General features: G+C 35.0%; 3 protein-coding genes across 3 annotated transcripts in view; 1 reads left to right on the forward strand and 2 right to left on the reverse strand.

Annotated features, from left to right (window-relative positions):
• Positions 1-24,451, reverse strand: part of LOC145661604 (phospholipid-transporting ATPase ABCA3-like) — a 1,415,399-nt gene extending 1,390,948 nt beyond the window's left edge. The window contains exon 1 of the mRNA XM_081726924.1: positions 24,340-24,451. The gene's annotated coding sequence lies outside the window, so the exon portion shown is untranslated. The remainder of the gene's footprint in view (positions 1-24,339) is intronic.
• Positions 11,709-12,281, forward strand: LOC145661606 (histone-lysine N-methyltransferase SETMAR-like). The gene has a single exon (XM_081726926.1). It carries the CDS (start codon positions 11,709-11,711, stop codon positions 12,279-12,281), a length of 573 nt encoding a protein of 190 aa, XP_081583052.1.
• A 1,986-nt stretch (positions 24,452-26,437) lies between the features above and the next one.
• Positions 26,438-26,881, reverse strand: LOC145661607 (uncharacterized). The gene has a single exon (XM_081726927.1). It carries the CDS (start codon positions 26,879-26,881, stop codon positions 26,438-26,440), a length of 444 nt encoding a protein of 147 aa, XP_081583053.1.
• Positions 26,882-27,695: the final 814 nt, after the last annotated feature.

Raw genomic sequence — 27,695 nt, forward strand, 5'->3', positions numbered from 1 at the left:
ACTACAGAGACAATAAAGATACAGTCAAGACATATTGCAGATAAGAAACTAGAAACTAAAGCATGGAATAGAGCATTTAGTAGCGATGCATCAATTGGTGAACGATTAGCTGCTTTTGGAGTTGGTACTGCTATGAATGCTAAGGTTAAGTTAGGATGGAGATTATAAGTTTTTAAATGTTATTATGTATAATTGTTTATGGGTACATCCCATAAAAGCGTCCTTTGAAGATTTTCTTTATAATAAATGGATAGTATTGAGAGTTATGAGTTACAGAGTTTTAAACCTAACACAAGAAAATTTAATACTTTGAATGAAGCTAACAAAGATATTGAGTTTGATTTCGATGTGGGGGATGGGTTCATACATCGACACAAAGCAAATTGTCATATGACTTTTGAAGTTGTTGGTGCATCAGCTGGAGGAACATTTGGTGCAAATGATACTATAACACTTGTAGATAACTTCTTACCATTCTTCTTTTCTCAAATTGAGGTTAGAAAACATGGAGCTGTTATAGATAAGATTGATCTACCTGGAATAACATGTACAGCTATTGGAACATTAAAGATTTTCATACCAGAAATTGAATATCTAAAACAAGCAGGATTTGAAACAGATGATAAACTTGGTCGACGAAAAGGCTTTAGCGTTTTGTACCCATTAAGATTAATTCCGGGCTTTTTAAGTCATTATAAAGAGGTTATGTGGAAAGGTGGACTGAAAATAACATTTACAAAAGCTAACAACAATAACGATGATTTGTACAAATGGGTTGGCACAGGAGTAGGTGCAACAGCTCCTCATGATGGAAAAACAATAAAGGGTATGCAGATAAGAATGCCTATTATTGAATACGAATCTAATTATGAGAACCAGTTAAAGTTGAATATTCTTAAAGAACCTAAAATCATGTTTTCATTCCATACTTATCAGTGCATTCAGAAGACTGTAGTGGGTTCTTTCTTGGAGTTCGATGTTACTACTCAATTTAATTCTAGACAATTTGATATGCCTGATTTTGTAGTTGTAATGTTCCAAACTGATAGAAGTGGTAAACAAACAGCAGATGTAAGTAAGTTCGATCATTGTAAGGTAGAGAATATCTATCTTAAGAATGGAAGGAATGAGGTATTACCAAAAGAATCAAGAAACTTAGATATTGCTAACAGGGATTATTTTAAGATGTATGAAGATTATACTGCATTTTAGAAAATAACATGTGGTAATACTGAAATGTACTATGATCCTAAAGAGTTTATACATAACAGACCAATGTATGTGATTAATTGTAGTAAGAGAAAGAATGTATCGGTAAATGAGAGAACAAAGATTGTAGTAGACTTTACAGAAGCTGTTGCTGATAATACTATATGCTATGCCATTTTAATTGGACAAAAGAACTTTGCATACGATTCTAAGAATGAGAAAGTAATAGAAGAGTTAGATAGTTAAATGTATTTTTGTAATGTTTATGGAGGTTTTCCATAAACGAAATTAGCAAAAATGGTTACAAAGATTTTTCTTAAAGATAAAAATTGAAGAGTGATCATTGATTTTCCATATAATAAATACGATGGCGAGTCATATTGAGGTTTTAAATAAACTTGGAAGTCTTGAGCAGAAACAAGTTATTGGATTAAAATAATTAGAATTAAGAACAGAATATAAGATTGTGAAAATGGAAAAGATTATAACTAAGTTTGGAAAGAGCATTTTAGTTGAATGCGAAGAGTTAAAGGTTTTTCTTCCACCTAGATTTACAAAACACTTAACAGATAGAATGATTGATGAGATCGTTAAAGATGGATTAAAAATTAAATACACTGGTCTAAAAGATAATTATCCAACTGTTGAGTTCTGTACGTAAATTTCAAATGGGAAACGGTTTTATGAAATTTTCATAAAACGAACATTTTCCTTATAATAAATAAGCTATGGCTAACTATTTCAATAAGAAAAATGATGTTAAAGCATTGAGATTCCTTCGCATAGATGAGTTAGAAAAAGGTAAACCGTACGAAAAAACACTATGGAAATTGATTCAAACACGTTATGGTCAAAGAGCTTTCGTACATTTAGATGAGAAATATAAGACATTATTACCACAAAGATATAATGATGATACTGAGCAAGTGTTGAAAGACATGAAAAAATATAAGCTGTTTGTTAAGTACGAAGGTTTGAAAGATTTAGATAATTGTTATAAAATACATCAGTTTTACTTTAGAAATGAATCCAAAAAATAACAAAAATGATTAAAATTTTTTTCAAAAGTGAAAAATGGAGTGGTTAGTATGGATCTTCAAAGGAAGTTCATTCTTACTAATTATTTCAATGTAATTGTAAGAAATGTACAAACCGAAACGGAAGTAGCTTTTGATATTAACGGCTGTCTATACAGCTTGAATTATGACCAGGAGACAGAGTTTAAGAAATCATTGTTTCCCATAGAGAACGAAGTTAGCAGAAGATTCCATTATCAGTATCCAAACTTGTAATTTTAAGTAAGTTTTAAATTATAGTTAATTGATTTTAAGAATTTTATGGTTACAAAGCCATAAAACTAAGACCTTTAGACATACAAAAGACAATGTTATTTGAATTTTAAAGATACATGTACCAATAAGGTAGTTATTTGAGTTTTTGTAATAATATCCTTTGAGTTATGCAACCTAGAAGACACTCAAAAGATAGCGGATTTATTTCTCTCTTGATTGCCGTTTAAATTTTGAAAATCGGTTAATATTTGGCAATGTTAGAACAGTTCAAATTAGTATCCTGAAAGTTATTCAATCTACAAAACATTCAGAGGATAGCAGATTTATTTCTCTATTGATTACCGTTTGAATTTTGAAAATCGGTTAATAAACAACGGAGATATAACGATTTTAAAATAGCACCCTCGAATACGCCACTGATGACAGGGTTGGTTGTCGTGTTCAAAAAATCATCAAGTTTACCTTGTTTGGTGGTAATTCATTGGTAATAGTTCCAAAGCTTAATTCGTAATTTTAACAATTCTGGAAAAACATGTTAAAAATAATTAGTTTCCAACCCTTATTTCTACTTAAGATATAAGATGATTGACTTTAGCTGACATCTGGTGGGAGTTTCTATAATCAGCTTCTCTTTCACGCAGCTAAACCTAGCTTTCGCACTCAAAGTGGTCCGCTCAAAAATTTTCTGCGCTGACGATCGTGATTCTACTTTAAGCAGACGGATGCTCCGCCAGAGAAAAGTGGAGGAGACAAGTTTCCTTAAAACTGACTAGGAAGAAAAGCGTGAGATACATTTGGCAGAAGTCCAAAAGCTGGTAAAAGAGGAGAAACATATTGCAACTGCTGTAAGACTCGTTATTTGAGTCATGCATATAAAAGAAACATTGATACAGCGCCATCTCAAGGCTGCTACCTAGAAGCTATATTGAAGAAAGAGGGTAATGTATATATGTATGTTGTTGTGAGGAGAAGGAAAAAGAAGCTGGATTGTTAAACACGCTTCAAAAAGAAAGAAAGAGAATGATCATAAATCTCATGTACATGTATGTTATTGCTTTTCTCTCAACTGAAACTTGGTTGTAAATTGAATGCATGTGTGTGCGTATGTGGCGAACTATTTTTTCAATCAAAGACAGCACGATAAGCTATAAGTTATAGATATAGGCGTTTTATGAGTAATTTCATAAAACAGTAGTTTATTTATCTCTACTCCCAATGTGAATAAGCTATCATCCTTACCCTCCATTTCAAAAATGCGTTTATATAATCATTCCACTTGTTATTATTAATATGATTGATAAAGATATGTTTTTTAAATCTGAAATAGTAATCTAAATTCATGTAGGGCAAAGCATTATTCCACAGCTCGTATATTTTATGAAGATGATATTTTGCTCTTTCATCAAGTTGAACTTTTCCATTCTTATAGTTGATGTAAAATTCTAAAAACATTACTTTGATATAATTCAGCTCGTTTTGTAAGTCTGTAAATTCTTCTTGAGATAATTGTTCAGGAATAACAACATTATAAAAAAACGCGCCCATTTTTTCTATTTCATCATTTTGTTTGTTCATGTCTCCACTACAGCGCCATTATGTCCGTTTTCGCTAATCAATTGTTTGTTGACAATACATCACCCAAGTTAGTGATCTAGATTGATTTTGGCCTCTTATTTCTAAATTACATCCCGTGGACATGGTTTTCGGTTCAAATGAGTGTACGTCTTGATGAAATAGCATGAGATCTCGTAGTTCTGAAAATTACAGCTTGCTAAGTCAAGTAGCAATCGAAATATCAAGTGAAATCAAGAATGCCTATTTTCTTAATAGAAGTAAAGCCCATATGCTGTTACTGTTTGTTTCAAAATGTAGTACTAAATTCTGTTTTCCCGTGGCTGTAGAAAAATTCCATTGTTGCTTTAGCTTTATCAGCAAATCAGAAATAAAGTAATCGTTAACAATTGAACTTTCAGTGAATACACATATGATTTTTTTCTACGAAGTAAATATAATTTGGGTGCTTCGAAACAGAGTCCGTGGTTCGATGAATGTTATCGTGTAGTGGTTTAAGCGTAACAGATTGTGATAATTATATATTTATTAGTGCATAATATAAATATGTGTATGGCCTGCGTGTAAAATGTATGAAATAGGGTGTCTGTAAAATATTACTTCGTGTGGAAATGAGTAAATAATAATTAAATGTAACGATATAATAATAATACGATTATAATGTGAAATGAACGAGATGATATGACACCTATATTTAAATGGATAGGCCTAGTGTATATTGTATAGTGAGAATATGAATATGTTTACTAAAAATCTCTCACGTTTTGACTTCTACACCAGTACATTCATCCAACCGAGTTTGCTATTTGGATAGTAAATTGTAGTTGGGAATTGTTTGTTACTTCGCATTTAAGGTCCTCATATTAAAAGCCCCGGATCTTAAGCCTTTCAACAGATAGGGTAGCATCATGTGGGAATTACCTTTAAAGGTTGACAGAAATGATAATTACTGTTATATACTGTGATCAACGAAAAGTACAGGTTTGGTCATTCGTACCTTTAACATTCATTGACTTTCCGAGATCTTTTTTTCTTCGTTGTTTACCTTATTTACTTTTCAGTGTTCATATAGCAATGGATCGGGTTATTAGATTAAATCAACCGCTACTAAATTAATATTTATGTCCATCGCGTACCCGGACGTCGACCCTAGTCCCCTTAAGTATTTTCGTTTCTTTTCTTAGTTTAATTAGATGATGGAAATTAACGACGTCCCAGGCTTTGGCATGTCTGCGCAGGGTAGCCATCGGTGATGTTTGGTCACTGAAATCACCGATCCAAAATTCAGTTTATTTAATTTTTTCATTTTGGCAAATTACTCGTTAGGGATATCTTAGCTATTACTATAGTTTCATTACTATTCTGGGCGTTCTTAGTTTCTGAGAGGTCGAATGATTATTTTTTTTGAAATTCCCAAAATTAAAAATCTACACTTACTTCCGGTGGATTCTGGGGTCTTCGATGGTGTTGACCGGATACGGTGAGTGGTGGGATTTTCCTAAAGCCTTTGTCTTTCCGAAAATCCCATCGAGGGCACAGCCTCGTATCGTCGTTGAAGATATTTGCTTTTCGGCTATTTATTTGGTAAGCCGAACCCCGTTTGGCATAAAAGAGAATACTTGGTTATAGTATGTTTATACATAAATTCGACCACATATCTTTCGTAGTTGTAGTGTTCTGTCTCCTCTCTTTTTACCTATCCTTCTTCTACTTCTTCTCTAAAGTTTTTTTTTAAATTTTAACCTTCCCCCCTGGTTCTAAAACTCATGAAAACACACAATGGGTAATACTTAACACTTATTTTGATCGTATGTGCTAACTGAGACATCGAGGAATACAATTCGTGGAGGTATTTCAGCACAACTCATTACTATTTTCACAATACTCAATCCACCATGGGAGGGACTGTTGAAAGGTACACTACGATTTCAGATATCCAGAAGCTTGATTATTGTTCATCGATCGTACAAATTATATCCAGTGATTACTGATTTCTGGTTTTCTATCTATTGGTTGGTTATATGGTGTGTATGTATTAGTAGTTTGGGCCCACTAGTTTCAAATAGCCTTGATTTTTTTCTTTCTCTGTATATACATATATATATATATATATATACAGACTGTCCAATAATTCGTGTGTAAACTTTAATTTCATAGTACTCAGAACTGGTAAAAGCTAGAACTGTGAAATTTGCAGGCAATTTAGAGGAAGGTCAGAAGATTTGTTTCATAGCAAAACGAGATAGCGAATATTATTGTTTGCGGAGTTACAGGGTCAAAGGTCAAAATGCAATTTTTTCCTTATGGGATTTCAATGTTAAATAGTAGTCTCACATGCCATTTTTTTGAATATCCATCTCCGGTAGCAAAAATTGGTATATCGACATAAATTCTGATCCGAAACAATGTGATAACGAGAACTTTGGGCAATCGTGACCCGGTGACCTCTAGCAGGTCATCTGTGGCCTTTGAAGAAAAAGCTCCCTTTTCAACAACTTATTGTACGCAACTAATTCAGTTGAGGATAATATTAAAAACACATATGCACAAAGGATCTACTGAACATCCTTTTTAGCAAAACGAAGAGGTCAGCAATATCATCAGAGGTCAAAGGTCACGTAGTTAAATGTCATATTTGATGTGTTAACAAATAAGAAACTGTGACATTGGAAATAATGCTTTGAAGTGCCATAGAACACATGCATAAAGATCCTTCCAACGAGTGTGTATGGGCATAGGGAAAAGGTCATCATAAGAGGTCAAAGGTCACGCAGTTAAAATTTCATGTTTGACGTGTTAGCAACGATGAAACTGTGATGTTTGAAAAATGATTTGAGCTACCATGGAACACATGCATAAAGGTCCTTCAAATTGGTGTATATGGGCATAGCAAAAAGGTCAACAATGTCATAAAAGGTCAAAGGTCACGCAGTTAAAATTTCATGTTTGAAGTGTTAACAAGTATGAAACTGCGATGTTGGAAATAAGGGTTTGAGTTTCCACTGGACACATGCAGAGAGGATCTTCGAATTGGTGTGTGTGAGGTCAACAATATCGTAAAAGGTCAAAGGTCACGCAGGTAAAATTTCATGTTTGATGTGTTAGCAAGTACGAAACTGAGACGTTTGAAAAATGCTTTGAACTACTACAGAAAACACGCATAAAGGTCCTTCGAATTGGTGTGTATGGGCACAGCAAAAAGGTCAACAATGTCATAAAAGGTCAAAGGTCACACAGTTAAAATTTCATGTTTGATGTGTTAGCAAGTATAAAACTGTGACGTTTTAAATACGGATTTGAGCTTCCATGGAACACATGCAGAAAGTAATTCCAAGGGGTGCACATGGCCATAATGAAAAGGTCAATATTGTTATAAGGTGAAGAAGCCTAATTTTGTAATTCAGATGCTGCAGGCAATGGTAAATATGTTTCTGTCATGTTCAAAACAATGAATTGAACATAGTATGAGTCCCACCTTTTGTTAATTACTTAGCCTTGCAAAACTGCATTCGAAATGTTTTTTTTTCTTATTGAAACATATTAATAGCTATTTATTGCACAGAAATATTTGAAATATTGTCTTACCTCTACAACACACACTGACGTCCTTGTAGATTGTAAATCTTTTTAGTACTTTGCAATTTATTCCACGTGATCTCCGTGATGTGCTAAACTTAAGTTCACTCTGTGTATAAGTGTCTTTGTGAAGATTTTTTTAAGAGTGTCTGGAGTTATGTGTTCAATGACACACTGTATCGATCGTCGAAGTTCTTCAATTGTTACTGAAGGAGTTTTATAAACTTGTTGCTTAAGAAAGCCCCATAGAAAGAAGTCGCATGGGGTTAGATCAGGACCTCCAGCTGGCCACTCAATATCAGAAATTATACTTATTAAACGGTTTCTAAACCTTCCTCTTAAAATTTGCAATGCTGCCCTAGTACGATGTGCTGGAGCACCATCCTGTTGAAACCACATATCATTGTGTGGATCAAGATTTAAGGGATCAAGTTCATGGAAAAGAAATTCTCGCAACATATTTTGGTATGTAAGTTGATTAACGTTTTCTTCGAAGAAAAATGGTCCTATTACACCAGTTGCTGCTAGTCCCATCCACACCATAATACCCTTTTGATCTGCACAGCGTTCAATTCTTTTCGCCGGTGGACTGGGTCCCAAGAACCGTTCATGTGACGAAGACAGCATTCCATTTTAAAAAAAAAAAACTTCATCTGACATTATATGGGATTTTCATTTAATTTGTCTATCAACCAGTTACAAAATAAAATTCTGGCACTGAAATCATCATGTTATTTATGTACAATCTTCATACTGTACGCCTTAACCTCAAGCACCCGCAATATCCTACTTAGCGAACTTCTTTTAACGTTGGGTGCAACACTCAAGCGATGGATTGATTTTCTTGGTGAACTAAGCACAGAACGAACCACTTTGCGTTTAGTATCCTCGGTAGAGATCCTTACAGGTGGTCCTGCCTTTCGTTGTCGCTGAGAAAGATGTTCCTTGCTAAAACAGTTATTCCGAAACTGTTTGTAAAGATGAAGAATTTGGGTATTGCTTATTTTCACACCCCACTGTCCAAACGTCATTCTCCGCGTTTTTGTAACCTACTTCCTACTAAGAACTGAGGCAAATCGGCACGTTGTTCCTTTGTTAGAGTATCCATTGTGACTTACACAATTACACACACACACACACACACACACACACACTTCCAAGGACGTAGGCCTCTGAGTATAGGGAAAATAAGAAATATAAGTTTTTATTTTCTTACAAACTCACAAGACACACAAGACTCACAAACTCGTTTAATTTTAAGCTCAACTCCACACTCTACTGCCACACTGTCTCTGTCCAACCAGATTATCATTATAGTAACACGTAACCACCCTTGTGAACGAAGCAGACTGATTATTTGACGTGAGTCCAAAACAAACAGATCGTGTTTATGCTTCAGTCACAAAAGGGTATAAATAAACGATAAGAGTGCGTCGTATGGGGAAGCAAATTATTTCTAGTGGAATTATTTTTATTTTCTCAATTTCCTGGGTAAGCATCAAGGAAATATTAAGGCTGCCCTATTTATTTTTCATGAGAATACGGGACATCTTTGTTCTCCCCTCAAACTTCACAACACAATGCATTGCTTGCAATGCATTGTAGTACAGTCTGTTCTCAGGATTTTTTAATTTTTATTTTTGGAGAACTCCTGAGTGATTTGCATTTACATGTGATATTTTCATTGAAAAATGCTACCCAAATAATATGTATTTTTAGATTCTAGACGAAAGAAAATCCTGCACCCACTATGCCCTAGAATGTCCTGCACACAATAGTGCGCATTCTATAATGACTTCCTAAAATTAAGCATTCTTGTTATTTAAAAGAAAAGATTTCCGAGAGCCCAAATAAATATTCTTAATTTTATATACCATACCAACTAAATAGTTCTCAAACATTGCCGTCTCATACTTGCCAATATACGTACTATAAACTTCTTATTTCGTGACCATTGACCTTTTATGACACTTTTGACCATTAATTATGCATGTATTCCATGGCCACCCTTTTGCATGTATTCTATGGCAAGTCAAATCACTTTTCAAACGTTACACTTTCATATTTGCTAATACAAACTATCATGTTTTAACTGCGTGACCTTTGACCTTTTATGACATTGTTGACCTTTTTCCTATCCTCATACACACCAATTGGAATGATTTGTGTCCTGTGCAGCATGCATGTGTCCTGTGAAACCTCAAATCATTCTTTCTAACGTCACAGTTTCATATTTGTTCACACATCAAACATGAAATTTTAACTGCGTGACCTTTGACCTTTTATGACATTGTTGACCTTTTTGTTATGTCCATATACACCAATTCGAAGGACCTTTATGCATGTGTTCCATGGTAGCTCAAATCATTTTTCAAACGTCACAGTTTCATCGTTGCTAACACATCAAACATGAAACTTTAACTGCGTGACCTTTGACCTCTTATGATGACCTTTGACCTCTTATGATGACCTTTTCCCTATGCCCATACACACTCGTTGGAAGGATCTTTATGCATGTGTTCTATGGCACTTCAAAGCATTGTTTCCAATGTCACAGTTTCTTATTTGTTAACACATCAAATATTACATTTTAACTACGTGACCTTTGACCTCTGATGATATTGCTGACCTCTTCGTTTTGCTAAAAAGGATGTTCAGTAGATCCTTTGTGCATATGTGTTTTTAATATTATCCTCAACTGAATTAGTTGTGTACAATAAGTTGTTGAAAAGGGAGCTGTTTCTTCAAAGGTCACAGATGACCTGCTAGAGGTCACCGGGTCACGATTGCCCAAATTTCTCGTTATCACATTGTTTCGGATCAGAATTTATGTCGATATACCAATTTTTGCTACCGGAGATGAATATTCAAAAAAATGGCATGTGAGACTACTATTTAACATTGAAATCCCATAAGGAAAAAATTGCATTTTGACCTTTGACCCTGTAACTCCGCAAACAATAATATTCGCTATCTCGTTTTGCTATCAAACAAATCTTCTGACCTTCCTCTAAATTGCCTGCAGATTTCACAGTTCTAGCTTTTACCAGTTCTGAGTACTATGAAATTAAAGTTTACACACGAATTATGGGACAGTCTGTATATATATATACAAATGCTTACATAGTTTGAAAAGTTACGTGCCTGCTCTATTTGTTGTATTTACACCTCTTGTGTCAACTTATTAAATAACATCAACCATTTCTTTATACGCGGATTTTAGTAAATTGAATTATTATTGATTATCGGGTTTATATATACATTTCAATGTTGCAACCTCATTAAATGAAAGGAAATTTTGTTAGTCAGGGTTTTTTTGTTTTGCTTTGAGCCAAGAAAATGTGAATACTTGTTGAATATGAAAAGATTATGTAGAATTTAAATATCGACGAAATATTAAGATTGATATTAGAATAAAATTTATTATATTGAGTAATATATATATATATATATATATATATATATATATATATATATATATATATATATATATATATATATATATATACACGAGGGTTGGGGCAAAAGTCATGGCAACTATTTTTTTTCTTGCAGATATGTGAGCGGATCACAAACTTCTATGTGTCTTGTGGAAGTTCTGTAGGCATAGTGTGTATGCAGAACAACAGATGGCCCTGTGATAGCTAATAGTAGCACAGCGAGGGCTGTGAAATCAGTCAGTTGGTGAGTGTCGTGCGAGATGGAAGTAACCCGTGTTGAGGAGCGCGCTTACATCAGAATAACCGTTCTCCGAGGGAGAAATGCGATGGAATGTCACAGTGAATTAGTGCCCTACCATACCGGACAGTAGCACGGTGGGTAGGAAAGTTTCAGCAAGGACGTGTGTCAACCAGTGATGAGCAACGTTCGAGACGACCTGTCAGTGTGCGGACTGACATGACACGTGCCGTCATCGAGCAGTTCCTGGATGAAGACAGACGATGGACGCTACTGGAGTTGGCGGAGGCAAGTGGCATCAAGAAACGCACCGTCCACAGGATATTGCGTAATGAGCTTTAACTACGCAAAATCGCATCGAGGTGAGTACCGCATGCACTGATGAGAGTTCAAAGGTGGATGCGCTATGCAATATACTCCGACCACCTTGCACGCTGGCAACAGGACGGCGATCAATTCTTGTCACGAATAATCGCCATCGATGAACTTAGGGCCAGGGCGTACGAACCAGAACTGAAACGTCAGTCCGCGGAGTGGCGACAGGCTGGATCACCAACGAGGCAGAAGTTCCGTCACAATCCTTCCCCAGTCAAATTGATGGTGATCGTCGCGTATGAAGTCAGGGATGTCATTGTTTGCCACTTTGTTCTACATAGCAGAACAGTGACCGCACAGTACTACAGGGACTTCCTGGTGCGACAGGTACGACGTGGCGTTCGGGAGAAACGTCCGGATCTTGTGGACAGTGCAATAACCCTGCCCGACAATGCAAAACCACATAAAGCAAAGTGTGTAGGGCAGCTACTGCGACGTTGGGGATGGGAAGAATTGGAGCACCCACCGTACTCTCCTGACGTTTCGCCCTGTGACTTTGATTTCATTCGAAGGATTAAGGAACCACTACGTGGTAGGCGGTTTGGAACACGCGAGGACATTACTAATGCGAACAGGTGACCCGATTCACACATACTTCGGCAAATGCTGAGGCGGATGGTATTCAGCGCCTCCCACATCGTTGGTAGCGTGTAGTGCAAGTAGCAGGGGACTACTTTGAGGGTCTTTAGGCCCAGATTTGTTGTGTCAACTGAATGCGTACAGTGATTTCATTCGTTTGCACCGTGAAGGCCATATTACTCTGTAGACTACCGTAATAAATTAGTGTGTTACGATAATTCAGTGCTATTCATTGTCCACACATGTAGCTAACACCCTGTCCTTTCGTCTGTATGTGTCACATTTTCCAACCGGACTGGTATCTTCAAGAAAAAAATAGTTGCCATGACTTTTGCCCCAACCCTCGTATATATATATATACGAGTATGTATGTAAAGAGCTCGGCATTTACCCTGGTTGTTTTAGGTTGCCATAGATTTTTGACACCCGACATTGACCAATTATTTGTGATGAAAAGTATTACCGCGTAACTCGTAGTAAATGACACCTTACTGATTTGTTAGTAATGTTTGTAACTATTCAATTCTTTAATACTATGTCAAATGTTGCATGTAAATGGAACAAGTAGCAGGTCGTAAGAAAACAAAACCCTAATCCTTATCCAAATTTATTTTACGAGATCATAGTGAAATCAGGAAACTTCGAAACAGTGCGCCCGGCCAACAAATCCTTCTATCAGTAAACTATGAAACAAATCCTTCCTCTACGATTGGAAACCTAACTATTTGTCGTTCGTCAGTTTCGTGACTAAAATCTCTTGACCCCACGATCTATACTAGAAATAGAAATTCAGTGATCTTAATTTGAACTGATTTTGGTTAAAAATTTAGTAATGTGAATACGGGACCTAGATAGGTCCAAAGACCTAATTCCATTGAAATATCATATAGTATTATGGAAAGATGTTTCCAATGTCTGTGACTGGATTCGACAATTTTTCTTTAATCTGAATAACCTTTGAAATTTTATACCAAGTACGTCAAGTAACGAACTGAAAATTTTATATATAATATGAAGAAACTAATTTATTTGTCTGTAGTTAAAACAAAAACGACTAAATACTCTCATGGACACCAATCACAGTGTGTAAAGAGAGTTGAAAAAGGAAAATCAAATGAAATCATTGAGTTTTACGTCCCACGGTTATGCTGGTTAGGCTAAAGGAGACGGTGATGATGAGTAAGGAATGGAATGGTGGAATGAAGAAAGTGGGAGGAAACGGGAGAACCCCGAGAAAACCCACGCACACGGTGTTTGTCCACCACAAAGTTCACGTGGCGGGGGCTGGGATCGAACCCGGGACCCCAAGCACCAGAGGTGAACGCTGTACCACTGAGCCACCGCAGCCCCAAGAGTTGAAAAAGGAGTTACTATCGACGTGAGAACAAAGACTCATAAAATTGTCGAAATTTCTCCTCTTGGGACAGAGACTCAATAAAATGCTACCAAAGTGTTTTTTTTTAGATTAATTAACCAATTATATATTTTCTCTTTTCTTTTTCACCATGATATGTATTCATTGTACTGAATCTTAAATATGTTTAATGTTGACCTTTGATTTTTTCTCCCTCTTTTGTCTTTCTTTTGTCGATTTTTTTAAATGTAATCCAATTTTCTAATATCTCTAAAAGAGAAATGTGTTATTTGATATTGTTGAAAGTAACAGATTTCTGTGCATGCCTATGTATTATTATTAATATAATTTTTTTATTCATGTATCAAACTTTTTCTGTTATGTCAAACTAAGTTTTCTTTTCTTGAAATGTAATAAATGTCTATAGAAATGTAGTTAGGTTAGTTTAATTCAACTAAATACAACCTGAAGTATACATTGTCCTGTATGAATGTGAGTGTGAGTGGAATGTAGGTTTAGTATTAAGCGCACCAATTATTTTGACATATATGTGTGACTTACTACAATTAATGGTAGTTGGCAATTAAAGTCTTTGAATGTCAATACTAACTTAATTTAAGTTGGCTCTATGAAGGGAGCGAAAAGGACCGAAGTAACCTGAACGATTGATCATCATAGGAGAACTTCGAGAGTCAAAATTTTCGACAAATAGATGAGTTACTCTGATTTTTTTCTGTGGTCGATTCTAACATGCCATCAACTTCGTCATTTATCTTTCAAATGTTGGATATTAGTCGCGAACTTTCGGAAATATTGAATATACTGTTAAATTAAACTTTCTCATCTATCTCAGATTTAGATTGGGATAATTCGGTAGTTTGGGTTACATGGATCTAGCTCTGGGAAGTATGGGTTGACATGTGTCTACTTTTGATCACCTTAATACCACATATTCACCCAATAGCTATTGGAAATGATCCCAATTCGATAATTATTCACTTTCCTTTACCATATTTCTCAAAAATATCCAGTAACAGTTTCCCTCTTTATCACCTCCTTACTTTCCCTCTTTTCACTTCTATCATATCTTCCTTTTCCTTTCTTCATCTTCTTCTTCTCCTATTGTGAATAAAACTGAAAAGGGGGTCGTGACTAGGAATTCCATATATAATAAATACGGTCATGTATTTATTTATTTTATTTTATTTTCTTCAGAAGTCCGATAAAAAGTTTTCTCATTTCGATCAAACCTAGTATGTTCGAAATTAAGAAATGGATAATATATTCCAATATAATTAGTTATAAGCCTATAGCTTCATGAATATCCCCACCAGGAGTGAAGGGTTTCCACTCACGACTTATTCCATGCATTTCATTTGCACGATACAGGGTTTCGCAACCCTCATATGTTACAGAGCGAGATTAGTATCTTTTTGTTCTTTTTTCCCTTTTCAAATTTTTCTTTAACTCTCTCATGATATAAATCGCTCTGTTGATACTAAACGGTAACTTATAACTATTTTTTTTATCGCAAAGGTATAGATTTTTTTCTATTTTTGAAGTTTGCTACACTGACATTTTTCAAACTAACTAGTGCACTTGGAGAACGCCTTGTTTAGTTCTGAATCAACAAACCTTAGCTGCATTGTGGTTGTCTAACATTGCAGGATATGAAAATTGGATGTGTGACCTTGATTTCAAAACTAAGAATTTCGATGTTGAAACACATCCAATATATATTAAAATTGAAAATTGATAATTAGCAAACCATTTTCGGAAAAATACGTTCATGTATTAAAATAAATACTTAGTGGCATAGTAACGTATTCACTAGTAATAAAATCATAAATATTCACAGATTTTTAATGAATCTTTCTACAGAAATTATATCACATATTTGACTAGGTAACGAGCCACACGTATATCTTTCTTGGTGCTAAAATGAAATGATCATTTGTACATTGATATATAGAAACAATATGCAAAAGATAAGGTGACGGAATACATTTTGAAGCGAAAGCTATTTCATCAAAATTACTAATTAAAAAATCAACATATCTACTAAAATACTGATCAATATACATTTGATAAGGCGCAGCTCTACTCATATCTTTGACATAATTTACTAAATCTTCGGAGTCATCACCGTAATCTTCAACTGATACATTGTTATCTATATCCTCAAGAAGAATGATACATACTAATGCATTCCTGTCTCCTCTCCATTATTTACATAGCAATAACGCGAACGTTTGTAGGATACTTCGAACTCTGAGTCCAAACTGGAGAAGTTTTTTCTTACCTGATCACCATAGGAAGTAACTATGCATATCTCAAGATGATTTTTAACATTGGAATGGACGAGACACGAGTAGGCAAAAAATTCTAGAATAAATACAAGCCTTGAAAATCATTATCTCCACCATTTTTCAGTTCTAACTGTTACTTATTTCTGACGTTGTACGTTTTGATCATTTTCGTCTTCCAGACGTCGTCCAGACAAAAATTCCGACTCAAACCTAACTCAAGAAGTGATACAAAACAACGTTTTTACGTACAAATTACTAAATGATTTATAATTACTCTCTCCACCTATCCGTACTACAACGATACCCGACAGTCTTACAATGAACATAACCTACATGATTTTTTACACACAATCGACTAAATAATTTATTTTTACACCTCCACTTTTTCGTACTACAACGACTCCCATCTGTCTTGCAACCAACCTCATCTTCTAAAAACTCGAGTTCCGATGGCCCTAGGAGAAAACAAATATATGTTGATAGCTAAAAAGTCCAAAGAAAAAATTCTTTGTTATAGGGTTTCACCCATTGTGTACCAGTTGTGAAGAGATGCTAGGAAAATTTAATTTTTTCATCTCTTGTTACGATTTCGAATCCTTTTGAACTATTTTTTTTTTATAGATTAAGATTTTGTAGAAATATTCTTCTCAGACTACAAGTAAGACTAGAGATTTTATGAGATATGTCGCAAATCGCAGGAAAAATGGCTAAATGTTTACTTGATCAATAAAGTTTCAAAACAATTCGTCCGAAGAAGTCAAGAGTTTTATACTATTTTTATAATATCATAGAGAAAAGAGAACACGAAGCTTTAAGAATTTCTAATGAAGAGATTTAATAGAAAGATTAAATAGCTTTTATTATTATTGCATGCTTCATTTTAACACTAAACATATCAGAAATGAATTTACAAACGAATATTCTGAGTACAAGAAATGTCTTTTTTTTAATGCAAGTTGGTGACTAAACTAAACTCAACGTAACTTTCTATGTATTTCATGATAATAGAAGGTAGCATATAAATATGAAATGGACCCATGTTTGTAACCCATAAATTTCCTTGTGTTTGTGAATAATATTGGTCTACCCTATGTCCTTCCACAGTACTTTATGTGGAAATAAGTGCTCATTTTTTGTACTAAATTCTCAGATTTGTAGATTTGAATTATTCATCTGCAACCTGGCCGAATGGGTCGACTGGACGTTTTCCAGTCCACTTTTTTCTTTCATGCGGAAATGAACGCACAATTTTTCGATTAATGGTTAGGTGAAGAGGACGAAACCTAATCTAACCTAACCTAAATATTTTAAAAAAATCAGAGAAACTGCCACATTGTTAAGATCGAAAAAATACTAAGAATTACTCGAGCAGACGATCCTACCAAATTTTGACACATTTTCTTGTTAGGTTAGAGGTTTGTATTTCTTACAGCAGAGCATGTAGTAAATGAGGGGCTCCATTACTACTTACAAATGCATTTTAGAGGGTATTAATATAAATACAGTGTTGACGTATGGCATAAAAACTACAGTTCACAAAACACGCACCAACTTGCGCTAGGTGGCCACTAAAACCAGGCATGCTACCTGAGTCAGACAGGAGCGCAGCAGGGGGCTCGAGCGGTAGCGAGCGGAGTGCGTCCGTAGGGACTAGGCGAGGTACGTATTAATAAGGATAGTGGAAGAGCACACTTACCCATGCAATACTTTCACTATAACACAAAAATCAATTTCAGTGTGTTGCACACTGTGAGTAACACATTAGTATTACTGCGCAAAATTAGTATCTTCGAACTGTTGCGTTACAGACTATACACTACTCATAATTGACTAAAACAATGCGGCCGATTAAATATTATGTCTTCCCAAAGGGTGAGGTTAACTTTACATTGAAGTTGCAACACCCGAGCGTGGCATAATGTCACATGATGTTTAGCCCACTTTGCACACACAAACTTATTGATAAAGAAAGTTATTTACTTAGGTTACGAAACATAACTTAGCTCACATCAGCTAGGAAAGGTGCTTTAAAACCTCACAAGGCCACAACCGTCTCAAGAGAAGGCCATGGGGCTACGTTTAGGTTCAGCCGTGACGTCACAACGAGTAGATACAAACAAAGACGACAGACTTTTGTGACTGAGGGGATGACACTTGTTCACGTGAGTTAAAAGCGAGTGGTGAAACAGTGAGCTCGCACTTTTAAAAGTGTTTTGTCTTTGTGGTGTTGTTACGTAATTTGTTATAAGTGTTTATAAATGTAATTTGGAAGCAAACGTGCCTTTTACTTGTGTTCCTAATTGTAAGTGAATTACCAAAACAGTCCAAAAGTGAGTGTATTTCAATTTTCAGTTGAAGACAATGTACGAGAAAAATGGCTCCGCATTATCACCCCCAGTAAAGACTTTATATAATTTAGTAGAGTAAGCATGTAGTTCTTTTTTTCTCATGATAGTTCGTAACAATGACTCTTAAGATATAATCTTAAACAATGATTGATTGATTTTTATTTAATTATTTAGTTTTTATGTTCCTACAATATTAAGCGACTTGGTTGTAACATTGTTCACATACAAATATAGAACTTCAGATTTTCAGTACTCTTAAAATAGGTAGGATTTCAAAAAAGTTCTCTCTTCGAATTCAACAATTCAGAAACTATGTATAGTAATATCATATAGCCTTCTCTTTAAGTAGGCAACGGAAATGTATTACATCTTCCTTTAGATTCAATTATCATAATCATAATAATACTATTTAAGTAAGGGATCAATAAATCACTACATTGAAATAGATGCATATAAATATTAGCTTCTTATATTCTCTTTTCACCACAGAGATCTTATGACTGTATTTATGGATTAACTTGGGTTGCAAACCAATACACCCCCTTAATAATTTAGTTGGTCTAGTGCATCAATGGCATAAGTGCTAACTATATACCCTCGAGGGTACTAATATATATTAGCACGGCCTACAGCAGTGAAAAAAATAAAAGAAGGAACGTTATTTTATATATAAGTTATGATGGAACATTCGCAATGGCAAAGACAACATCAATATTTATTTACCATATACTAATTATAAATAGAAGTAACTGCAGCAAGTATCAAGAACGACCCTTTTTTTTCGAAACCTGCTTCAGTAATTTATGTTAATAAGAGGGTCAGCGAGTTGATGTGTCGTTATTTAGATACTAATATATTTTTAAATTGATATAACGAATTCAAAGTGCGAAATCCTAAAAGACGGAAGAAATTTCCCCCTCACTTAGGATATTTCGAATACCCCACCCACTAAGTTACTGAGATTGAATAAAATAACACTCTTCTCAGTAGTTTGCAAATTAAGTACAATAATTCATACATAATTCACGGGTGAACTAGTGATATGGGAAGGGAGTGGAGTACCTTTTCTGTATGTGGCCTCGGGTTCGGATCCTGAGTGGAGTACCTTTTCTGTATGTGGCTTCGGGTTCGGATTCTATCTTAAACTGTACATAAACCATCTACGTCTTATGTAATCTCGGTTCTGAAAAGGAAAGTTAAAATTCACATTTTGTTTTGTTTCGTTTCGTCTCTCTCCCAATTACATAATCAATTACAGAGGGCTGATCTCAAAACAGATTAGTAGTACTCTCTTCAATTACCATCAAGCAATATAAAAGTTAGCAGATTATTTCTTCTGAATCGAGACCAAGAACTACCTTACGAGAGGAGACGGGAAAAACGTTTTAGGTAATCGAGACGAAAGAGAAATAATTCTTCGAAAACCGAGACGAGACGAGAATCCTACAAACATTGACGTGACGAGAAAATTTTATTTCTCGGCTTTCTCGTGGGGAACACTAATGTACTTGGGATTGAATATGAAGGCTGTACTACTGAGCCATGAATCTTCTCTCTCCTTACTTAATTAACGGCACCTCTGCGTAGTGTTGAACGCGAGACGGAACGAGAAATAAAGTTAACGTGTGTCGTCTCTTAAATTAATTGTTCGATTCTCGTCTCGTTTCGATTCTCGAAGAATTATTTCTCTTCTCTTTTTATAAATTTATGTCCTATTTTTCATTTGAAATTTATCTAAAACTCTAGAATTTATCTAGAATGCTTCCACGTCACGAGAGATCCACTCAGAGTGCAATATGCAGTATCAAATTGAAATCAGGTGCGGCTTTAGGATTTTAACTTTGAGTAAGCCCGCACTCTCCCTCGAGTTGATTTTAACGTCCCTTTCAGCAGCGAGGCTACATGAGACGGGACCTACTGATTAACGTGGAATCCGAACCAGATGCTGGTCCCTCGCTTATTGGATAATTGCACACATTTGATTGATTAATGACGGTAGGAAATTACTTTTACAGTAATGGTTGATGCTATTTGTTAAATAATTATCTAACGTTAATATTAATAGTGGAGAATATATTTACTCTTTCAGCGTTTATACATTTTTCAAAATTTTAGGGTAGGCTCTTGCCTACCCGGCCTACCACCTAAAGCCGCCACTTATTTGAATATTTATTATTGAAGTATATTATGTAATGACTTACGTATCTTTAAATGTTGATAAATGTCCCTCATTGTTTCGTATAACCACTGTAATAATTTATGAATTTTTACTACTAATCATGTGATACTAGAACAGTGATATATAAGACTTCAGTGAACTACAGTTGCCCACGAGATTTGATAATTATCTCGTCTCGAAAATTATACGTTTCTCGTCTTGTCTCTAAGGCGCGCAATACATTACGAGATCAATCCTAGGAAATATCTTAGGATTTATCTTCGGAAAAATGTTATGACATATCTTGTAGGAAATCTTACCCTTGTGTGCCATACACGTGAAGATTTTTCCTGTCTGACCGAATGACGTATATCAACATTGTGAAATAGTTCTATTTAATAAAAGTATAAAGTTGAAGAATTACTATGCTAACCACACTGCACATCCCACTGATATTAATATCAGGCGCTATATTGTTAAATTGGATACCTCTAAAAAGAAAAAAAAAAGCATAAGTCAGAAGGGTGCTGGTATACTTTTGGCGCACCACATTTTAGAAGATTTACAAGTAAAATTTAATATTTTGCATGAAAAGACATATTTATAAGGAACAATTTTTTTGGAAGCAACATAATTAAATACAAAGTAATACACCTGTATTTTATGTTTACAACTGTAGGGTTACTAGTGTAAAATAATTATAAATGTTTTAACGACGGTTAAAATAGGTGAGACAATGTTTAGCAGAAAGGGTCCAGCTATTTTTACTAAGAAATGCTACAAATTCGGTAGTTTATATTCACATTAGTTTAGTTTAGGTTGGTTCAGGTTAGTTACGGTTATGTTACGTTAGATTATATTAGTACATGGGTCCAACACAATTTTCAAAAAGTGATAGAATTTCGCTTACTTCTATTAATATTAGGTTAGTTTAAGCTAGTTAACTTCATTAGGTTAGATTTCGTTAGGTTGTGTTAGATCTAAGTACTTGCATCTTCCATTTCTCCTCTAAATTTTGTATGTTCTGCTTACTTCTGGACCCCTTCTGCGAAACTTTTACGTAAGTGAGTGCATATGAAAGTTGACCGGTGTTACTATTTTCCACCACCGGTGTATTTCTGCATAGTTTACAGAAGCTATAATTTATGTTTACGAGTGGAGCGCTACTACCACGATACCATGACAAGTGCTATTCAAACTCGTATCATTGCCAAAACGCACTCGTTTTCACTACATCAACTGACGCGCCTGCTTCCTTCGCTCGCACCCCCTCACTGACGCTCGGGACTCCGCTTAGCCCTGCTCTGACTCGCTTAAATAGCATTCGTACTTTCTAGAAACAACCTAGCACAACTTGGTTTGCGTTTCTTGCACTATAGTTTTTATACTATATATATCTTAACCCCGTATTTGTACGCAAATCGTAAAAGAATTGTAGTTTATCAACAATTGCTTTTGTTCGTCCCCTTCAGGGATTTTATCTATGCTATGTAAGATATTTTCATGTCGGTCAACGCAAATCATTTAGGAAATAGTGACAAATTATAATTTTTCAACAATTATTTCGAGTGGTGCATCTAAAGTAAACCTGCACGATCAGAAGATACCTCATCATTTGTGTCTTCATTTGTTTTGTTTTCACTTTTTCTCACCTGATGTCGCTTAAATCGAAATCTTACGAATTTTCTTTCCGAAATAGAGCGTGCTCTAAACAAGAGAAATCTCATTGGATCGTTCAGAACACAGGAAATGACATGGGATCTGTGACCATACACGTTGAGATTTTGACTCTAGGATAAATCGTAAGAGATTTCCTAGGATCTATCTTATAGTGTATAGCCGGCCTAACTTGAACATTCTCGTTTCACCTCATTGGAACACACTTCTAGTCTTGTTTCCGAGACGACATGAGAAATTTCTGTATCGTGGACATTACTTTTACACTTCTTGAAATACTGCATTCATTAGTCACCTTTCACTTGTTTTCATTTACTTGATTAAACAAGTATTTAAAAGATAGCTGAATCTAATTATTTCTTCTTGAAGTATAATTTCATCCTAATCAGATATGTTTTATTTTTTTATACGAAAGTTTCTGTATGTGATGTAATATGATACAAAGATTTTAGAAGAACTTGTAGTTTTAAATGTTACTAAGCTATTATTCTCTTGAAATTTCTGTCAAACATAATTTTTAATGACTTTCTTTATATAATACATGTTTCTTATTATCCTCCCTATCATAACAGTTTTACTGTATTAGGATCAAAATTCTATGTCTCTCTCTCTCTCTTCTTAACACTCAGTGAGTATCGTTTAAAGTTACTATTCGTAATATAAAAAGTGATTCATATATTGTGATTAACAAAAATTCATTCCTGTAAAACGACTTTCTTTTTTTAACTTTCGTGTTCAGCTGGCCGACTCTGCCCAAGTACACTGTGCGCCTGCCTGTCATTACTTTGTGTGACGTCACTCGCTACGACGAAGGCCTTCTCTTGAGACGGTTGTGCCAGGACTCGTTTTGTTCCACCTTGATCCCCATGATCATACAGCAGCATAAATACCCTAAGTTAGTTAATAAGACAGTGGGTTTGAAACACTATCAGATTATGTTCTACTGAAACCTCACATGATATCGCACCAATCTGCGAACACATACAACCCACAATTTAACTTAGGTTTTCTCCCTTATTAACCACCCTACAGTAATGACCTTTCTAACAGTGTTTACTCTCATTATCACATTAAGTCCGATTTTGTTCATTTCTCCGTAAATTTTGTATTTGAGGCGTCTAGTACCAAAACCCGCCATTTTTTTTTTACCGAAATAGAGTTATATCGCTTGTTATATGTTTGATATAAACGAATTACATGGAAAGAGAATTTTATGTAAAAGATTAATATTTCATACAAAAAAAAAAAACTAGTTCAAATATAGTACGCGTGTATATGGAGCTTGAGTTACGTTTTGCGAGATTACTCGAAACTAAGTGAAATGGATATAGTGGATTTTTAAAACTAAGCGCCTCATTTCGGGGCCACCATCTGTGGCAGTTAACCCGTAATTACTTATGATCACACGCTCATTTCTTCACAAAAAATGTTTCACATCGTATTTTACTTATAAATTTTCTATTTCGTTGAACAGTCTGCTCAAGTGAACTCCTCTCAAATAATTAAACATTGGCCCATAATTTGGGATAAATGCTCAGTAGGAGTTAATATTTTGTCTTTAAAATGGGTACAAAGGCGACGATCCCGGGCAGGCTCCCTCAAATCTCATGTGGGCCCTCCGCATTCTATTCATGAATATACATTATTTGGCATAATTTTAATGCAATTTATCTCAAAATCCTAATATATGCATTCTGCATCTAAATGAGCCCCCAATTTGGAAAAAAAAATTAGCACCCTTGCATGAGTAAATAGGCAGGAGAATGTTTACATGGCCCCATCTAACTTTAAATTTCATATCATTGGATTTATGAAGCAAATGTTTTGTTGTCTGTGGAAATGGACATACATTTTTTGCTAAACATGCTACACATGTTACGAGAAAGATTATATTAGTGAGTGGAGCCAAGAAAATGTTGTGCTTCTAGAATTATATACTCATATATTATTTTGGTTTGGAATGCATGTATATCCAAGTATGCAGTTAATGTGATATGAAATTCTAAAGATTCTCCTTGTATCTAACAATTTAAATGAATAAAATAACTACATTCAGGTCCAAGAAACAAACTACCAGCATTATTGTAAGCTTCATTTTTAAACAAAGATAAACATATTCGCAATGTCAACTAAAATGAATGTAATATTACTTCTGCAATGAACATTTGGTTTATTACTAGTCACTAAAAATTATGTGTTTTAATAAACCTACCTCTCTTTTCTGTAACTTGCTTGTGCCATTATTTCCAAGTGGTCTTCTTAAGACAATCACGAATAATCTTTCTTTATATTGTGCTCATCTACATATAGTATTTGTGTTAAAATCTAATTGGTTCTGACTACAGATCTTGTTGCCTACGTCTTTTTTCATGTTTCTTCACTATTTGCGGAACAATTCGGTCGGTTTGCGTCAACGTAATCGAAACTTTGCGAAAATTGGGGGGGGGGAAGTTATCACGAGTTTTTGTATCTTTTGCGTGTCGTTGCTATACGCAGAATTATGCAAAAATAGGTACAAAATGTCTCATTTTAATTTACTTACCTATGGCAAGATAGGAAGTCTTTGTAACATATTTGTCAGTACAAAACAGCATGCAAGTTGCACTTAGGAATAACACTTAAAGAAAGCACAAGCTTTATAATTAATCTTTTTTCGTTATTTAACTTTTCATGCTTCAAGTGTTATAATGGGTAACTTAACGCTACACTACTTTGTACAAATGAAGTTCAGGAAACCATAAGAAATAATTTTTAAAGATAGATGTAAATCGAAGATTTATATAGGTTCCATTTGGCTTTAAAGAAAAAGAAAAGAAATATTCAGGGCCAAGACTTCGAGTTGTTCGCAGAAAGTTAGATGTGGATGAGCCCTCTAGTGTTCTCTCTTGTTGAGTTGGTGGTAGCTGTGCGTTCGTTCTTGCGCGGAGTGCATTTTACACCGGTGTAAACCAAAATACTTATATCGATCAATATTCTGGTAAGTTCTTATTAGTGTAGTATATATATATATATATATATATATATATATATATATATATATATATATATATATATATATTTTATGAAATCATAAACCTACGCGTGTGTATTATTTTTGAACATTTCTGTTTGTGTAACTAATCTTAAACATTAAAGTGCGTGTCTATAGTACCATTTACGCACAGCCGTCATAGTGGAGAAACAACAAACTTATATTGTCATTTAATGCTCCCAGTACAAAACAACAGGAACAGAGACCGCCAAATACAACAGCAAATGAAGGCACTTCATCGGATAAGGTAAAACTTTCTAATGAAGTGAATACCAATATAGAAGTCCCACAAGCAGGAAAACGTGCTAAATGTGACGCTAATAGGATCGTTTTCACAGAGTCGGGAAACGATAGTAGTGGAAATATCGGTGGTTGTGTTGTATTAGCTCGTTTTAATAACTGGAAGAAGAGCAGAAACGAAATGACAATAAACGTACAGTGGCTCACAAAACTATTCGGGTACATGGTAAAGAAATTAAATTGCCTTCAATATATAAAGGAAATAAATTTAACTGCTGCTATTAAGTATGTCAGATACAGAAGTACATGTCAGAGATTACATAATCAAAAAAAATGTCATTGTAACTAAACAAAGAAAAGATTTTATTCACTTTGAAGATAGAGAAATGAAAATATCACACAACAAAACTATTCGGACACTTTGCTCAGGAAATGATAATATTAATAATAAAACAATGAAACCAAAAGTTAGTACCTTGTGGCCTTGCCTTTCTTATCAAGAACTTCCTGTAGTCTAATAGGCATGCTTTGAACCAGTTTTCTGGTGTATTCAGGACAGATTTTTCTCCATTCTTCTCGTAATCTCTCTCTCAGATGTTCCTTAGACTTTATGGGCGTATTTCATACCTCCTTCTCCAACTTATCCCACAGAATTTCTATGACGTTCATGTCAGGTGATTGGGGAGGTGTATGGAGCACTTTTGGACAGTTGTATAAAAGCCAAAGCTGCACAACATGAGATGTGTGCTTTTGGTCGTTATCTTGGTAGAACATAAAAGTATTGATTAAGCCAAGCTTTTCTGCACTTTTCTTCAAATTGTCTTTCAAGATGCGAAAATAGACATCTTTATTCATTGTCTCATCAACAAACACTAACTCACCTACACCATTGGCGGACACACCATTGCCCACCACCGTGCTTCACAGTAGCTTGAATATTCTTTTCCAGAAGCTCTTCATTTGGTTTTCGCCACACCATAATTCTCCCATTTGATCCACATATTTTGAATTTCGATTCATCTGCAAAAATTACTCGATTCTACCATTTTTCGTCTTTTTCTATATGTTGTTTCGCAAATGCTTCTCTTTTCCTTTGGTTTGCCTTACTTATATACGGCTTTTTTCTCGCGACGCGGCCATGAAAATTTGCCCTTCTCAATATTCTACGAATAGTTTCTACACTCGCTTGCTTTCCTAACTCTGTTTGCAGTTGTGCAGTTATATTCGGACCACTTAGAAGAGGATTCTTCTTCACATTGTCACTATGAATTGTTCTTCTCTGGGGGGAAAACTTCCTTGGGCGTCCTCCTGCAGGACAGAGTTCGAGCCTATCCCTTTTACTGCACCGTTTGACTATATCGTACACCGTACTTTTCCTCATTTGTAGCATTTCCGCAAGTTGACGGCAACTCTTGCCCTTTGCGTGGTGGTAGACAATCAGCTGGCGCTGATCGAACGTGCTGTTCTTGCCTTTCCGTCCCATTTAGCACGCTGGAATTGCTTTCTTCAATACACATACCCAAAAATTAAGTTTTGGACATTGTTTCTGAAACTTACAGTAACTATTTACGCCCACTTTCTGCATTCCAAAATACTATTATTGTGTTACCATTAATCGCTGTCCGAATAGTTTTGTGGTGTCTTATTTTTCTTTCTTTATGTTTAGTGTTACTAATAACTTTTATTTTTGTGCTAAAATGAAGTGTTTTGTGCTTTTCTGTCGCCTAACATATATTTTTTCATATTTCATACTTCAACTCACTAATTGTATTTATGTCTTTCAGAGTATCAACATTTATTGATGGAATTTCTATGTGTCCGAATAGTTTTGTGAGTCACTGTAGTTGGCAATAAACGAAATGATAGTATGGAACGCGTACGTATCGACATTGCGTTATAAACAGTGTTTCTACAATTAATCCCAAGAAACTTAATGACAAAATTGGTGATCTTGGGTCCCACCTCAAGTGCATGGAAATAATGGGTAATCGGAAGACATACCACATTGAGGAATCCATACAAAAAAGCACGAGTGTATGGTAACTCCAAAATGAAGAAGAAAACTAGGACAATAGCAGCACTCATGCGTACTGCATATATGATTGCTAAGGAAAATCTGTCTTTGTTGACACATTCTTCTTTGGTTGAAGTTCAGAGATTAAATGAGGTTTCCGTGGGAAATATGTTATGCCCTGATCATGCATATATGTACCGTGTTATGCAAAAGTGAACTAAGCGCCAAATTTTGAAAATCCACGTAAATGCGACGATTGGTTCCTGATAAGCATTAGAACGTT

The sequence above is a fragment of the Thermobia domestica genome, chromosome 10, assembly GCF_964235325.1.
Source record: "Thermobia domestica chromosome 10, izTheDome1.hap1.1, whole genome shotgun sequence".
In the NCBI taxonomy this organism is placed as follows: Eukaryota; Metazoa; Arthropoda; class Insecta; order Zygentoma; family Lepismatidae; genus Thermobia; species Thermobia domestica.

What these genes read in the sequence shown, in the direction of transcription:
- LOC145661606 (XM_081726926.1), top strand. Translation starts at nt 11,709, where the DNA reads ATGAGAGTTCAAAGGTGGATGCGCTATGCAATATACTCCGACCACCTT.
- LOC145661607 (XM_081726927.1), bottom strand. Translation starts at nt 26,881, where the DNA reads ATGGGACGGAAAGGCAAGAACAGCACGTTCGATCAGCGCCAGCTGATT.